Below are 16,121 nucleotides of genomic sequence, written 5' to 3'. Positions count from 1 at the left end.
AGTTTGGGATTCCAAAAGGACACTCCTTCCGATCTGATTATTGTGTGGCGACTCCGGTGCTTAGCACAGAGTAAGCGCATAATAAATACCATCATTCTTCTTTTTTTAATTCTTATTAAACTTCCAGTTATCTTCTCCAGTCCCCACCTGCAGTGAAATGGGGGGGCTCCTGGAGTCCAGAGTGAAGTTGAGAGAGGCAGTGGAGATGGAGGAAAAATCTCCAAATTTCCCAGCTCCCAGCTTAGAGCAAAAGATCCAGGAACAAAGGCAATCTTCCAGTCCTTTCATGGGACTTGGATTTCAGAGCCTTGATTGTAATTAGCATAATTAATTGAGACTTCTCTTTTGCATGGGTGTAATGGCCAAAAAAAAATAACAAGCAAACCAAATAACTGGCCGGGTTTATATAAGAAAGGCCCAAGATCCTCTCTCTGCAGTCTGAACCGAAAAGAAATTCCACTTTCTCTGCCTTTCAAGAAAGTCTCTTTCTGAGGGATCTCATGTATATGCAGTTTTTGAAAGGTTGCATTTGAATTGATATATTAAGAATTTGGAACCTCTGGGTAAAATGTCCCTGTTCCCACTTGGGTCTGGGGTGGAAAAATTTAGTATTCAGTTTTAAAAATTCCTTCTCCAAGACCAGTTAAAAGTTCCTTCTCCGAGCCCCCGAATGACCTCCCTCCTCAAATCCAACAGACAGTGACTCTCCCCCGACTTCAAAGTCTTATTGAAGGCCCATCTCCTCCAAGAGGCCTTCCCTGACTAAGCCCTCCTTTCCTCTTTTCCCACTCTCTCTGCGTCACCTTGACTTGCTCCCTTTATTCATCCCCCATCCCAGCCCCACACCACTTATGTCCATGGCGCTTAGAACAGTGCTTTGCACATAGTAAGCGCTTAATAAATGCCGTTATTATTATTATTATTATTATAGCGGTCATTTATTTCTTTGTATTCATGCCTGCTCCCCCTCTAGACTATAAGCTCGTTATGGCAGGGAGTATGTCTGTTTATTGTTGTGTTGTCCTCTCCCAAATGCTTAGTACAGTGCTCTGCACACAGTAAGCACTCAGTAAATAAGATTGATTGAATGAATTCACACTTCCAGGAGATCTTCCAAACATCTCTATCTATCTCTATATTGTTCTATGTCTATAGAGAAATGGTAATGATGGCATTTATTAAGCACTTATAATGTGCAAAGCAATGTTCTAACAGCTGGGGAGGTTACAAGGTGATCAGGTTGTCCCGCGGGGGCTCACAGTCTTAATCCCCATTTTACAGATGAGGTAACTGAGGCCCAGAGAAGTTAAGGGACTTGCCCATGACCTCTGACTCCAAAGCCCGTGCTCTTTCCACTGAGCCACGCTGCTTCTCTATATAGGTATATAAGAGAAATCAATCAATCGTATTTATTGAGCGCTTACTGTGTGCAGAGCACTGTACTAAGTGCTTGGGAAGTACAAGTTGGCAACATATAGAGACAGTCCCTACCCAACAGTGGGCTCACAGTCTAAAAGGGGGAGACAGAGAACAAAACCAAACATACTAACAATATAAAATAAATACAATAGATATGTACAAGTAAAATAAATAGAGTAATAAATATGTACAAACATATATGCATATATACAGGTGCTGTGGGGAAGGGAAGGAGGTAAGATGAGGGGATGGAGAGGGGGATGAGGGGGAGAGGAAGGAAGGGGCTCAGTCATCTGTGTGACTTTGGGCAGGTCACTTCGCTTCTCTGGGCAAGATACATAGGCATATATCTATAGATAGCTATCTGTGTGTGTGTGTGTGTGTGTGTGTTTTAGTCCCCATTTTATCATCATCAATCGTATTTATTGAGCACTTACTATGTGCAGAGCACTGTACTAAGCGCTTGGGAAGTACAAATTTTACAGATGAAGGAACTGAGACACAGAGAAGTAAAGTGACTTGCCCAAGACCGTGAGTCCCACGTGGGACAGGGACTGTGTCCAATCCACTTTGCTTGTATCCCTCCCCAACGCTTTGTACAGTGCTGGCATAGCGCATAGAACACAGTAAGGTATCGGAACGATTAGAGTATCAGGAACCAGATTAGGATTGTAAACTCTCGCAGGGCAGGGAACGGGTGTTAATCACTCTGCTGAGCATTGGGGTGTGTACAAAGTAATCAGATCAAAAACTGGCCCTGCCCCACTTGAAGCTCACAGTCAAAGAGGGGGTGAGAAGCAGAAGTCAGTCAGTCAGATGACTGTCAATAGGTCATCATCATCATCATCAATTGTATTTATTGAGCGCTTACTATGTGCAGAGCACTGTACTAAGCGCTTGGGAAGTACAAATTGGCAACATCTAGAGACAGTCCCTACCCAACAGTGGGCTCACAGTCTAAAAGGGGGAGACAGAGAACAAAACCAAACATACTAACAAAATAAAATAAATAGAATAGATATGTACAAATAAAATAAATAAATAAATAGAGTAAAAAATATGTACAAACATATATACAGGTGCTGTGGGGAAGGGAAGGAGGTAAGATGGGGGGATGGAGAGGGGGATGAGGGGGAGAGGAAGGAAGGGGCTCAGTCTGGGAAGGCCTCCTGGAGGAGATGAGCTCTCAGCAGGGCCTTGAAGCTCCTTCTGAAGGTCCTTCTGAATACCGCTTCATTCATTCAATCGTATTTATTGAGCGCTTACTGTGTGCAGAGCACTGTCCTAAGCGCTTGGGAAATCCAAGTTGGCAACGTATAGAGACGGTCCCTGCCCAACAGCGGGCTCACAGTCTAGAAGGGGGAATCGGTCAATCGTATTCATTCATTCAATCATATTTATTGACTAATAATGGTACTTGTAAGCACCACTATTATTAGTAGTAGTAGTAATAATACTAATAACGATGTTGGTACCAGTTGAACCCCCTCTCAGGGTGGCACCTGGAGAGTTTCCAGTACCCTCTCAGTCTTGGCTACTGGAGGGAGAGTCAAGCAGAGGCCTACGCATTCGATTCCTAGCTCGGGCAGTGGCTAGCGAGTGGAAGGCAATCTGCTACAAGTCAAAACTCCCCCATGCTGGGCAGCAGTGACATGGGAGAGAGTCGAGGGTGGAGACTCGAGTTTACTGCGCAGAAGGTGGCAATGGTAAACCGCTTGTGGAGTTTTACCAAGGAAACTCTCTGGGTCCGCTACCAGAACGATTGCCGGTGGAGAGCGGGGCGTTCCGGGAGAGATGGGTCCGTGGCGTCGCTATGGCATCACTGTGGGTCGGAAACGACTCGACGGCGTAAGAAAAGACAAGGCCACAGTACTACGTGCCCATCTCTGTACTAGAAGCCGGGCTAAATGCGAGGTAGACTGGACAAGGTCCCTGCCCCGCACGGGACTCACGGTCTAAGAGGGAGGGAGAACAGGGATTGAATCCCCGTTTTACAGGTGTGGGAGCTGAGGCCCAGAGAAGCCAAGTGACTTGCCCAAGGTCGCCCGGCAGGAAAGCGGCAGAGACGGGGTTAGAATTCGGGTCCCCTCGGACTCTCAAGCCCGGATTCTTTCCATCAGGCCGCTCTGCTTCTCACACTAGTGCAGCGATCGATTTTTGCAGTGATTTATGCCGGGGCTAATCGTAAGCTCTTATTTTCTGATTATCTCCAAGCCTGATGGATGGCGGACACTAGCACAGTGAAAATATTAACAGATTCCGAGCTGAACGTCTCCCGGAATAAATCAGCCGTTACAAGGTGTGGAAGAATTAACCCCACCCTCCCAAACCTATGTGTGGCCTAGTGGATAGAGCCCAGGGCCTGGGTTTTAATTCTGGCTCCACCATTTGTCTGCTGAGTGACTTGGGCAAGTCACTACACTTCCTCTGTGCTTCAGTTACCTCATCTGGGTAGACCAATTTCCTTGTGTACAACAAGCTTACAGTCTAGAGATGCCAAGCACTGGACTAAGCACTGGGATAAATACAGTACAGTTAGATCTGGCCTTGTGGTTCTCCTCCTGAGCTCAGAGGAATCAAGTTGCTGTTGTCAGTGTGTGTGTCTTTGTGTGTCTGTGTGTATAAGAGGAGGGGGGTGGGAGGGGGTGGGGCAGGGAGGCTCAGAGAGTGAGAAAGGGATAAAGAAAATTACTTTCCTAACCCTAATGTCAGCTGTTATTGGGAGAGCTGTCTCCCGCCTGCCTTGCTTAATTAACTTTATTTTATTGGATGTATCCAACACCCGTTCATGGCAGAACATATTTGCACATACCAGAGGGGAAGAAACGGTTCGGCCATTTCTGTGCGGCCTCAGCCGAACGGTAGAAAGGAACCGTGCCCTCTCACCCACCGGGTGAATCCCACGCGTCCTCCCCGCAACCTCCCGGAATTGTCCAAGGAAAAAAGCGCACGGGACCGCCCTGTCCCGAACGGCGTGGCTGATAGGAGCCGGAAGGTCCTCCCCGTCTGTTTCTTCCAACCACCCTCTCCTCAAACCTCCTGGGGGATTAAACCTGGAAGATCCGCCCTCTTTGTTTCCTCCCTGCCATCTGCGTGTCTTGTAATCGACCTCCTTCGGTGGATCTGGCTCCCGAACCGAAGCGTCAGAATTTCAGAGCGTCTGCTCAGAGCCCAAAGCGAACCACTCCGGGATCACCGGAGTGCAAAGAATTGCAGTTGAGGGTAGTAGGAGTATCTGTAGTAGCAGGAGGAGGAGTAGTAGCTGTATTAGCAATAGAAATAGTAGCGCTTAGAACAGTGCTTGACACATAGTAAGAGCTTAACAAGTACCATCATTCTAATTAGTAGCTGTAGTAGCAGGGAATGGGCCTGCTAATTGCATTGTATCATGTTCTCCCAGGCGCTTAGTACAGTGCTCTGCACATAACAGTAAGCGCTCAATAAATACCACTGATGGATTGGTTGAGCCCCATGTGGGACAGGGGATCTGTCCAACCTGTTGTTCTTGTATCCCCTCAGCACTTAGGAAGCGCTCCACAAATATCGTAATTTTTATTATCTGGTAGGTACAGCTACCAGCGACGTCTTACTAAGCAGGCTCCGACGGGGGTCACGGGGGGCCTGAAGACCCTTCTCATGCCCCCTTTTTGAGCTCCACAGACGCCAAGAACAGGGGAGTCACTAGGGGACTTCATGGTGTGGCGGTGGGCACCATAGAGTCACAAGAAATTCTGGTTCGTGAGGGGAGTTATTGATCAAAAGGCGAGGGCAGAAATGCATAGTTTGTTGACCATCTCTCCCCTGTAGACTGTAAACTCCTCGAGGACAGGAATCAAGTTTTGTACTCTTCCAAGAACTTAGTACAGTGCTCTGGAATCAGGCAGTGGTGTTTATGGAGCATTTACTCTGTGCAGAGCACTGTACTAAGCCCTTGGGAGAGTCCAGAATAACAATAAAATGAGAAGCAGTGTGGCTTAGTGGGAAAAGCCCGGGCTTAGGAGCCAGAGGTCATGGGTTTCTAATCCCACCTCCGCCACTTGTCAGCTGTGTGACTTTGGGCAAGTCACTTCACTTCTCGGTGCCTCAGTTACCTCATCTGTAAAATGGGGATTGAGACTGTGAGCCCTATGTGGGACAACCTGATTACCTCGTATCTACCCTCGTAGATACTCTCTTATCTTTCTGTATGTTGCCAGCGTGTACTTCCCAAGCGCTTAGTACAGTGCTCTGCACACAGTAAGTGCTCAATAAATACGATTGAATGAATGAATACCCCAGCGCTTATAACAGTGCTCGGCACATAGTAAGCGCATAACAGATACCAACATTATTATTAATTATTAAAACAGACACATTCCGTGCCCACAATGAGCTTTAGTCTAGAGGGGGAGACAGGCATGAGCATAATGTCTGCAGACAACAAATACCAACATTATTATTAATTATTAAAACAGACACATTCCCTGCCCACAATGAGCTTTAGTCTAGACGGGGAGACAGGCGTGAGCATAATGTCTGCAGACAACAAATACCAACATTATTATTAATTATTAAAACAGACACATTCCCTGCCCACAATGAGCTTTAGTCTAGAGGGGGAGACAGACACGGGCATAATGTCTGCGGACAACAGACCGTAAGTTTCTCAGGGGCAGGGATCATGTTCATTAATTCATTCAATTGTATTTATTGAGCGCTTACTGTGTGCAGAGCACTGTAATAAGCGCTTGGGAAGTACAAGTTGGCAACGTCTCCTGAATCTGTTGTCTTCTCCCAAGCGCTTAGCCTAGTGCTCTGCCCGCAGTAAGCCGTCAGCCCCTCGAGGGCAGGGATCGTGACTCCTAACTCTCTTGGACTCTCCGAAGCGCTCAGTACAGCCCACACAAGCACGCACTCAGCGACCGATCGATCGTTTGACCCGGGCTCCCTACCTGTGAATCGACCGACCGCTCTGACCCCCCTCCTGTTTGTGGCCTCGGCCTGGGGCCGGAAAGCCGTGTGACAACCACATCATCATCAATCGTATTTATTGAGCGCTTACTATGTGCAGAGCACTGTACTAAGCGCTTGGGAAGTACAAATTGGCAACATATAGAGACAGTCCCTACCTAACAGTGGGCTCACAGTCTAAAAGGGGGAGACAGAGAACAAACCCAAACATACTAACAAAATAAGATAAATAGAATAGATATGTACAAGTAAAATAAATAAAGTAATAAATATGTACAAACATATATACATATATACAGGTGCTGTGGGGAAGGGAAGGAGGTAAGATGGGGGGATGGAGAGGGGGATGTAGGGGAGAGGAAGGAAGGGGCTCAGTCTGGGAAGGCCTCCTGGAGGAGGTGAGCTCTCAGCAGGGCCTTGAAGGGAGGAAGAGAGCGAGCTTGGCGGATGGGCAGAGGGATTGGGGGCATTCCGGGCCCGGGGGATGATGTGGGCGGGGGGTCGATGGCGGGACAGGCGAGAACGAGGTACGGTGAGGAGATTAGCGGCGGAGGAGCGGAGGGTGCGGGCTGGGCTGGAGAAGGACAGAAGGGAGGTGAGGTAGGAGGGGGAGAGGGGATGGACAGCCTGGAAGCCCAGGGTGAGGAGTTTCTGCCTGATGCGCAGATTGATTGGTAGCCACTGGAGATGACCAGCCCCCTTACCCCCCCAGTTCTACCTCCAGCCTGGACCCCAATTCCCAGTTCTCGGAGAACGGCAGCCAGTCGCAGAACGGCAGGCGGGACGAGCAGCAGAAAGTGTTGTCCCCCGAGCAGATCTGTGGGGTGTTCCGGGTGGACCTGGGGCAGATGAGATCCCTGCGCCTCTTCTTCAGGTAAGGACCCCCCCCACCTCCCCCGATCGCTCAGCAAGCAGGAAGTCCAGCCCTGCAGGGGGTGAACGCTCCATGCCTACTCTCTTGGGCCTGGAAAACCTGGGTACCATAGACTCGCACCCGGGCCTTCCGGCTTCTAGACTGTGCTCTGGCCACTGCACCTAATAATAATAATATTGGCATTTATTAAGCGCTTACTATGTGCAAGGCACCGTTCTAAGCGCTGGGGAGGTTACAAGGTGATCAGGTTGTCCCACGGGGGGCTCACAGTCTTAATCCCCATTTTACAGATGAGGGAAGTTAAGTGACTTGCCCAAAGTCACACAGCTGACAAGTGGCGGAGCCAGGATTTGAACCCATGACCTCTGACTCCAAAGCCTGTGCTCTTTCCACTGAGCCACGCTGCTTCTCTCAACCATTCCTCCTACCTAGATCGTGAGCCCCACGTGGGACCTGATGATCTTGTATCTCACAAGTACCACAGTGTTTATCCTCATAATAATAATAATAATAACCATAATGGCATTTATTAAGCGCTTACTTTGTGCAAAGCACTGTTCTAAGCGCTGAGGAGGTTACAAGGTGATCAGGTTGTCCCACGGGGGATTCACGGTCTTAATCCCCATTTTACAGATGAGGTAACTGAGGCACAGAGAAGTGAAGTGGCCAAGTGGCCAGAACGCTTGTGGAATTGATATCGTGCTTACTGTGTGCCAAGCGCTGGGGTAGAGCCAACCCTGTATATATGTTTGTACATATTTATTACTCTATTTATTTTACTTATACATATTTATTCTATTTTATTTGGTTTATATGTTTTGTTTTGTTGTCCGTCTCCCCCTTCTAGACTGTGAGCCCGCTGTTGGGTAGGGACCGTCTCTATATGTTGCCAACTTGGACTTCCCAAGCGCTTAGTACAGTGCTCTGCACACAGTAAGCGCTCAATAAATGCGATTGAATGAATGAACCCAATTAGACCTCCTGAAGAGCAGCGTGGCCTAGTGGATAGAGCCCAGGCCTGGAAGTAAGAAGGTCCCGGGATCTTATCCCGGCTCCTCCACTTTTCCCCGGGGTGACTTTGGCCAAGGAACTTCCCTTCTCTGGACCTCAGTTCCCTTGTCTGGCAAATGGGGATAAAGACTGGGAACCCTAAGTGGGACAGGGACTATACCCAACCCGATTAATCAATCAATCAATCGTGTTTATTGAGTGCTTACTGTGTGCAGAGCACTTGTATCTACCCCAGCGCTTAGTACAGGACTGATCCCCATTTTACAGATGAGGTAACTGAGGCAGAAAGAAGTTAAATGACTTGCCCAAAGACGTGGCAGAGGAGGGATTAGACCCAAGGTCATTCAGACCCCCAGACCTGTGCTCTATCCACCAAGCCTCACTGCTTCCAAAATTTTCTATAGCGCTTTTATTGCCAAAGCACTCTCACATTAATTCGTTCATTTCAGCCCTCATACTTACCCTGCGAGGTAGGGAAAGAAGGCGGGTATTCTTATGGTCCCCATTTTACAGATGGGGAAACTCAGGGACAGAGAAGTTAAGTGACTCACCCAAGGTCACACAGCAGGTGAGCGGCACAGGCCGGATTCGAACCCGGGCCCTTCAGCTTCTAGATCGGTGCTCTGCCACTTCACCAAACCGTTCCCTCCTACCTAGACTGTGAGCCCCTTGTGGGACCTGATGATAATGTATCTTACAAATACCACAGTGTTTATTCTCATATAATAATAATAATAATAATAATGGCCTTTATTAAGTGCTTACTATGTGCAAAGCACTGTTCTACGCATTGGGGAGGTTACAAGGTGATCAGGTTGTCCCACGTGGGGATCACAGTCTTAATCCCCATTTTACAGATGAGGTAACTAAGGCTCAGAGAAGTGAAGTGACTTGCCCAAAGTCACACAGCTGACAATTGGCGGATCCGGCATTTGAACCCATGACCTTTGACTCCAAAGCCCGGACTCTTTCCAATGAGCCATGCTGCTTCCCTTCATAATGATAATAATAATAATGATGGCATTTATTAAGCGCTTACTATGTGCAAAGCACTGTTCTAAGCGCTGGGGAGGTTACAAGGTGATCAGGTTGTCCCACGGGGGGCTCACATTTAATCCCCATTTTCCAGATGAGGTAACTGAGGCCCAGAGAAGTTAAGTGACTTGCCCAGAGTCACACAGCTGACAAGTGGCGGAGCTGGGATTTGAACCCATGACCTCTGACTCCAAAGCCCGGGCTCTTTCCACTGAGCCACGCTGCTTCTCATAATGATGGTATTTGTTAAGCGCTTACTATGTGCAAAGCACTTTTCTAAGCGCTGGGGAGGTAACAAGGTGATCAGGTTGTCCCACAGGGGGCTCACAGTTTTAATCCCCATTTTACAGATGAGGTAACTGAGGCGCAGAGAAGTTAAGTGACTTGCCCAAAGTCACACAGCTGACAATTGGCTTAGGCGGGACTTGAACCCATGACCTCTGACTCCAAAGCCCAGGCTCTTTCCATCGAGCCACATTGCTTCTCAAAGAGACGCAGCATAGCTTAGTGTGGATAGAGCTCGGGCCTGGGAGTCAGAAGGACCTGGGTTCTAATCCCGCCCCACCACATATCTGCGGTGTGACCTTGGGTAAGTCACTTCACATAGCTGGGCCTCAGTTCCCTCATCTGTAAAATGGGGATTAACAGGGTAAGGCTCATGTGGGACAAGGCCAACATGATTAGCTTGTCTCTACCCCCGATTCCACCACTTGTTTGCTGGATGACCTTGGGCAAGTTACTTCACTTCTCTGGGCCTCAGTAACCTCATCTGTAAAATGGGGAGTAAGAGTGTGAGCCCCATGTGGGACAGGGACCGTGTCCAACCTGATTCACTCGTATCTACCCCAGTGGTTAGAACAGTGCCTGGCATGTAGTAAGCACCTAACAAGTTCCACAATTATTATTTTTTAAATTATGGTTATTATTATTATACTCAGGGAGGAGGGAGAGAAGGTCAGTCTCTTAGCAATCAATCAATCAATCGTATTTATTGAATGCTTACTGTGTGCAGAGCACTGTACTAAGCACTTGGGAAGTACAAGTTGGCAACATCTAGAGGCGGTCCCTAGCCGACAGTGGGCTCACAGTCTAAAAGGGGGAGACAGAGAACAAAACCAAACATACTAACAAAATAAAATAAATAGAATAGATATGTACAAGTAAAATAGAGTAATAAATTTGTACAAACATATCATCATCATCATCAATCGTATTTATTCAGCACTTACTATGTGCAGAGCACTGTACTAAGCGCTTGGGAAGTACAAATTGGCAACATATAGTACAAATTGGCAACGTACAAACATATATACATATATACAGGTGCTGTGGGGAAGGGAAGGAGGTAAGATGGGGGGGATGGAGAGGGGGACGAGGGGGAGGGCACTTTCAGTCTGGACAAGACTTTCTATTCCCTCAGGAGGATGGGTTAGAGGTTATGCATTTTCCCACCCGACTCCGGGGCGGTGCGGTCGGGGGTGTCTACCCATTTCAGCCTCTGAAACCAACCCTGTTTTACCGGCCCCCTCTCCTCCCCTTCCTCCCTCCCGGCCCCTGGGGTCTCGCCCACCAGCGATGAGGCCGGCACCAGTGGGCAACTGGTGGTGGCTAGCCGCGAAAGCCAGTACAAAGTTTTCCACTTTCACCACGGCGGCCTGGATAAACTGTCCGAAGTGTTCCGGCAATGGAAGTATTGCATCGAAACTCACCTCCAAGACCAGGTAACCCCACCGGTGGACGTGGGACCCCCCCCCCTCCTCCCCCCGGCCTCTTCCTGCCAGCCGCAGGGGATGGGATAAGGTGGTCCTGGGAGTGGGGAGGGGGCTGCTGCCCTCCAGACTGGAGGAAATTCTGGGTGTCCTCTAGCCTGGAAGCTCGTTGTGGGCAGGGAATGGATCTGTTTATTCTTATATATGTATATATGTTTGTACGTATTTATTACTCTATTTATTTATTTTACTTGTGCATATCTATTCTATTTATTTTATTTCTTTTTTGTTAGTATGTTTGGTTTTGTTCTCTGTCTCCCCCTTTTAGACTGTGAGCCCACTGTTGGGTAGGGACTGTCTCTATATGTTGCCAATTTGTACTTCCCAAGTGCTTAGTACAGTGCTCTGCACATAGTAAGCGCTCAATAAATACGATTGATTGATTGATTGATTATATTGTCCTCTCCCAAGCACTTAGTACAGTGCTCTGCACACAGTAAGCACTCAAATGCAATTAAATGAATGAGTGAATAGCCTGTGTGGAAGGAATTTACCTGTTCACGCTCAAGACTGTAATCTCGTTGCGGGCAGGGATGATATATAATAATATAACAATAGCAATCCGTTATATTGGGTTCTCCCAAATGCTTAGTACAGTGCCCTGCCTACTACAGTCAGTGCCCAGTAAATACCATTGATTGATTGAACCAGAGAGACAGCAGAGAAGATAAATAGAGAGACACCGGGGGAGAGAGACAGTGGAGACAGGCAGAGAGGCTCAGGAACAGTAGGATGGGGGCCGGGAGAGAGATGGAAAGAGACGCAGAGCAGCAGAAGGGACAGGGAGACTCAGAAAGAGATACTAGGAGAGAGATGAAGAAAGAGAAAGGTGGGGGTATGTGTGGGTATGTGTTTAAGATGATCCATCAATAAATATGATCGATCGAACCCGAGAGAGACACAGACACAGCACAAAAGATAGAGACATATTGGGGGAGAGAGAGAACGCAGTGGAGACAAGTAGAGAGACGGAAAGGCTCAGAAACAACAGGATGGAGGTGGAGAGAGGCACTGTGTGGGAGAGAGACAGAAGAAGACTCAGAGCAGCAGTAGAGACCCAGGAGAGAGATTAAGAAAGAGAGAGGGGCATGTGTGTGTTTTTGTGTGTGTATGTGTGTGTGCGTGCTTCGAAGATGATCCACTCGGGCAGCCCTGTGTCAACGAGGCAGATGATAAATCAGCAATTTTTGGATTCGAAAAATGTAACCCAGTGCCTTTTGGGAAGCTTGCGTTTGGCACTTGAAAAAAATCATGTTTTGACAAGGCCCCCTGCCACATTTGGCTCAATCTACATCCAGATGTAATAAGAGCTCTTTAATTATCTGTTTAAGATACTGGATGTGCTTATTAGAAACAGAGATGACTTAAAAATCCCCTTCCTTCTCTCAGAGCCTCCCTGCTGCTCTCCCTTATTACAGTAGGGGCCTTTCTCTCTCTCTCTCTCTCTCTCTCTCTCTCCATTGAACAGCCTTTGATTTTTTTAAATTGAATGTCAGCTGCAGTTTTGCACTGGGGGCATGACGGCCTTCGGAGAAAACCTGACAGTCCGGTGCCGCCGCCACCCCCCTCTTTTATGTGTGGCCAATCATATGTAATTTATCGCAGGCGAGGATGTAAGCGGCATTAATTCAGATGTGGCGGCTCGAAGAAGGGGAGGGAGCCGAGATGGCGGGACGAGGGGGCCTTTTAAAGACGACGGTATTTTAATTTTAATTGAGTCTAATTACCCCTGCCATTTAAGAGCTGGCATTCCCCACTCCTTTCAGCGGGACCGGCCTCGGAAGAGAAGCAGCGTGGTTTAGTGTCTAGAGCCCGAGCCTGGGAGTCGGAAAGACCTGGGTTCTCCTCCCGGCTCCAGCACATGTCTGCTGGGTGACTTTGGGCAAGTCACTTCTCTGGGCCTCAGCGACCTCATCTAGATAACGGAGATTAAGAGTGTGAGCCCCATGTGGGGCAGGGACTGTGTCCAACCTGATTAACTTTTTGTCAATCCCAGCGCTTAGAGCAGCGGGAAGGGAATGTGTCCATTTATCGTTATATTGTTCTCTCCTATGCACTTAGTATAGTGCTCTGCACGCAGTGAGTGCTCAATAAATATGATTGAATAAATGAACAGTGCTTGGCACAGAGTAAACACTTAAGTACGCTTCTTCTTCTTCTTATTATTATTATTTAAGCCTTGGGAAAGGTTCAGCTGTCCATAAGTTGAATGAATGAACAGTGCTTGGCACAGAGTAAGCACTTAAGTACCGTCCTTCTTCTTCTTCTTCTTATTATTATTCCTTGGGAAAGGCTGTCCATAAAATCCCAATATTGGAGGTACTGACCTCCCCTCTCTTCCACCCTCACCTCCCCTTCTCCCCCGACACCTCCCACCCCCCCACTTTTGGCTTCTCTCCGGGCCAGCAGGTAGCCAACGAGAAGAGCTGCAGGCAGTTCTCCATCTGCCGGTCCAAGCTGCCCTCCTCGGAGGCCCACCCGGAGGAGAGCATGTACAGGAGGCTGGACGTTGCTGCCTGGCTCTGCCACCTGAATGAGTGCGGGCAGGTGGAAGAAGAGTACAAGCTGAGAAAGGTAAAGGACGACGAGGGGGTTGGGGGGAGGAGGAAGAGGAGGAGGAGGAGGAGGAAGGGGAGTTTAGGCAGGAGGAAGAGAAGAAGTCATAGCAGAACTACTATACCAACTCTATTGAGTGCTCAGCACAGTGCCCCGCACACGGTAAAGCACTCAATAAACACCATTGATGGATTGAGCAGATCAAATATTGAACTGCTCAGCTAGGCCCTGTCCACCCCAAAGAGACTGCTCAGCTCAGTTCCTCGCCAAAGGAGTTCTGGGGGGATTCACAAGTGGAGGAGGAGGAGGAGTCATAGAGGAGGAGGAGGATTAGTAGACCTATTAATAGTCATAGGAGGAGGAGGAGCCATAGTAATCATATAGGAGGAGGAGGAAGAGGAATAGTAGACAGTAATAGAGGAAGAGAGGAGTCAGAAAAGGAGTCAGTAGTCATATAGGAGGAAGAAAAAGAGGGTTAGTAATAATAGGAGTTAGTGTGGCAGAATGGGTAGAGCCCGGACCTGGGTTCTAATTCTCGCTCCACCAGTTGTCTGCTGGGTGACCTTGGGCAAGTCATTTCACTTCCTTGGGCCTCAATGACCTCATCTGTAAAATGGGGATTAAGACCGTGAGCCCCATGTGGGACAGGGACCACGTCCAACCTGATTTGTCTGTCCACTCCAGTGCCTGGCATTTAACAAATACCACAACAATAATTATAATAATTAGTAGTAGTAGTATTGTCATTATTATCATCAGATTGGACCCAGTCCCTGTCCCATTGGGGGCTCACAGTTAACAGGGTAGGGAGAACAGGGTTTGACTCCCCATTTTACAGATGAGGAATCGGAGGCCCGAAACTGTCGAGTGATTTGCACCAGGTCACACGGCAGGCGAGTGGCGGAACCGGGATTTGAACCCAGGTCCCCCGACTCACAGGCCCGTGCTCTTTCCACTAGGCCACAGCAACCCCAGGAGGGATAAGATGTGGTGCAGGAGTCTCTAGGGGTTCTGGGGACCCGCAGCAAAGCCAGTTCTGCCAATGCTCTCCAAGTTGCCACTCCAGACTACCTTAGGAGAGGCAGTGTGAGAACCAATCCAATAAAGCAATCAAAGACCTTGGCTTTAAAAAAAAAAATCACGGAGAATCGGGGTGGGGGGTGGGGGGATACTGTGTCAGTCTTTATAAAAAAGTTTGCAATGGGGGCATTTCTAGGGTAGGGGATTAGGCCTCCACAGGAGAACTCCGGGGGTCCTGGAGGGGGTGGGGGTTATTGACATTAAAATGAGCCCCGTTTGCACCTCTATGGGAATACAAGACACTGAACTTTCCCCTTCCAAACATGTGCAAATTGCTGTGGTTTGAATCAAGGCATCAGTTGTCAGGGGGAGGTCTCAACAAAGCCCTTCACCCCCCCCCCCCCATAGCCCCCCTCCCCAAGCACAAATCTCCCGGGGAATCTGGAGGTTGGGGGTGGGCAGGGGGAAACGTCGCCTCTTTCCAGAGTGACCGTAGTGGTTTCCCCCCTCCAATCTGCTACTCTCTGCCGCTTGCTTTAGGCCATTTTCTTCGGCGGCATTGACGTGTCAATCCGAGGGGAAGTGTGGCCCTTCCTGCTCCACTATTACAGCCCCGAGTCCACGTCCGAGGAGCGAGAGGCTCTGCGGGTTCAGAAGCGGAGGGACTACTTGGAGATCCAGCAGAAAAGGTAGGGAAGCAGTGAGGCCTGATGAGTAGAGCCCGGGCCTGTGGGGGCAGAAGGAACCGGGCTCTCGTCCCGGCTCCGCCACGCATCATCATCATCATCAATCGTATTTATTGAGCGCTTACTATGTGCAGAGCACTGTACTAAGCGCTTGGGAAGTACAAATTGGCAACATCTAGAGACAGTCCCTACCCAACAGTGGGCTCACAGTCTAAAAGGGGGAGACAGAACAAAACCAAACATACTAACAAAATAAAATAAATAGAATAGATATGTACAAGTAAATAAATAGAGTAATAAATATGTACAAACATATATACACGCATCTGCTGGGCGACCTGGATTAAGCGCTTAGTACAGTGCTCTGCACACAGTAAGCACTCAGTAAATACGATTGATGATTAAGTCACTTGTTCATTTGTCTAATGGTACTTGTTAGCGCTTCCCCTGAGTCCAACACTGGGCAGGGATTGTGTCTGTTTATGGTTCATTCAGTCATATTTACTGAGCTCTCATCGTGTGCAGAGCACTGTACTAAGTGCTTGGGAGAGGACAACAGAACAGTCAACCGACAAGTTCACTGCCCACAACGAGCTTACAGTTCAATACAGTTGTATTGTCCTCTCCCCAGTGCTTAGTACAGAGCTGGGCACACAGTAAGCGCTCAATAAATATTCATTCATTCAATCATATTTATTGAGCGCTTACTGTGTGCAGAGCACTGTACTAAGCACTTGGGAAGTCCAAGTCGGCAACATATAGAGACGGTCCCTACCCAACAACCGGTTCACAGTCTAGAAG

The 16,121-nt window shown here is 48.4% G+C and overlaps 1 protein-coding gene across 3 annotated transcripts in view; it reads left to right on the top strand.

Moving 5' to 3' along the window:
- Positions 1 to 16,121, top strand: part of TBC1D16 (TBC1 domain family member 16) — a 42,167-nt gene that overhangs the window by 16,286 nt on the left and 9,760 nt on the right. For 2 of the 3 annotated variants that reach the window (XR_005448622.1, XM_038742109.1), the window contains exons 4-7: positions 7,082 to 7,243; positions 10,863 to 11,010; positions 13,465 to 13,632; positions 15,175 to 15,323. Coding sequence is in view for 2 of the 3 variants with exons in the window: in XM_038742109.1 (XP_038598037.1) it covers positions 7,082 to 7,243; positions 10,863 to 11,010; positions 13,465 to 13,632; positions 15,175 to 15,323 (627 nt within the window). In the remaining variant the exon portion in view is untranslated. Of the gene's footprint in view, positions 1 to 7,081; positions 7,244 to 10,862; positions 11,011 to 12,663; positions 12,757 to 13,464; positions 13,633 to 15,174; positions 15,324 to 16,121 lie in introns of those variants that run through there. The other variant, XM_038742111.1, reaches the window with a different exon arrangement.

Source organism: Tachyglossus aculeatus, unplaced genomic scaffold, assembly GCF_015852505.1.
Source record: "Tachyglossus aculeatus isolate mTacAcu1 unplaced genomic scaffold, mTacAcu1.pri SUPER_34, whole genome shotgun sequence".
In the NCBI taxonomy this organism is placed as follows: Eukaryota; Metazoa; Chordata; class Mammalia; order Monotremata; family Tachyglossidae; genus Tachyglossus; species Tachyglossus aculeatus.
This window is presented reverse-complemented; position numbering and strand designations above follow the sequence as displayed.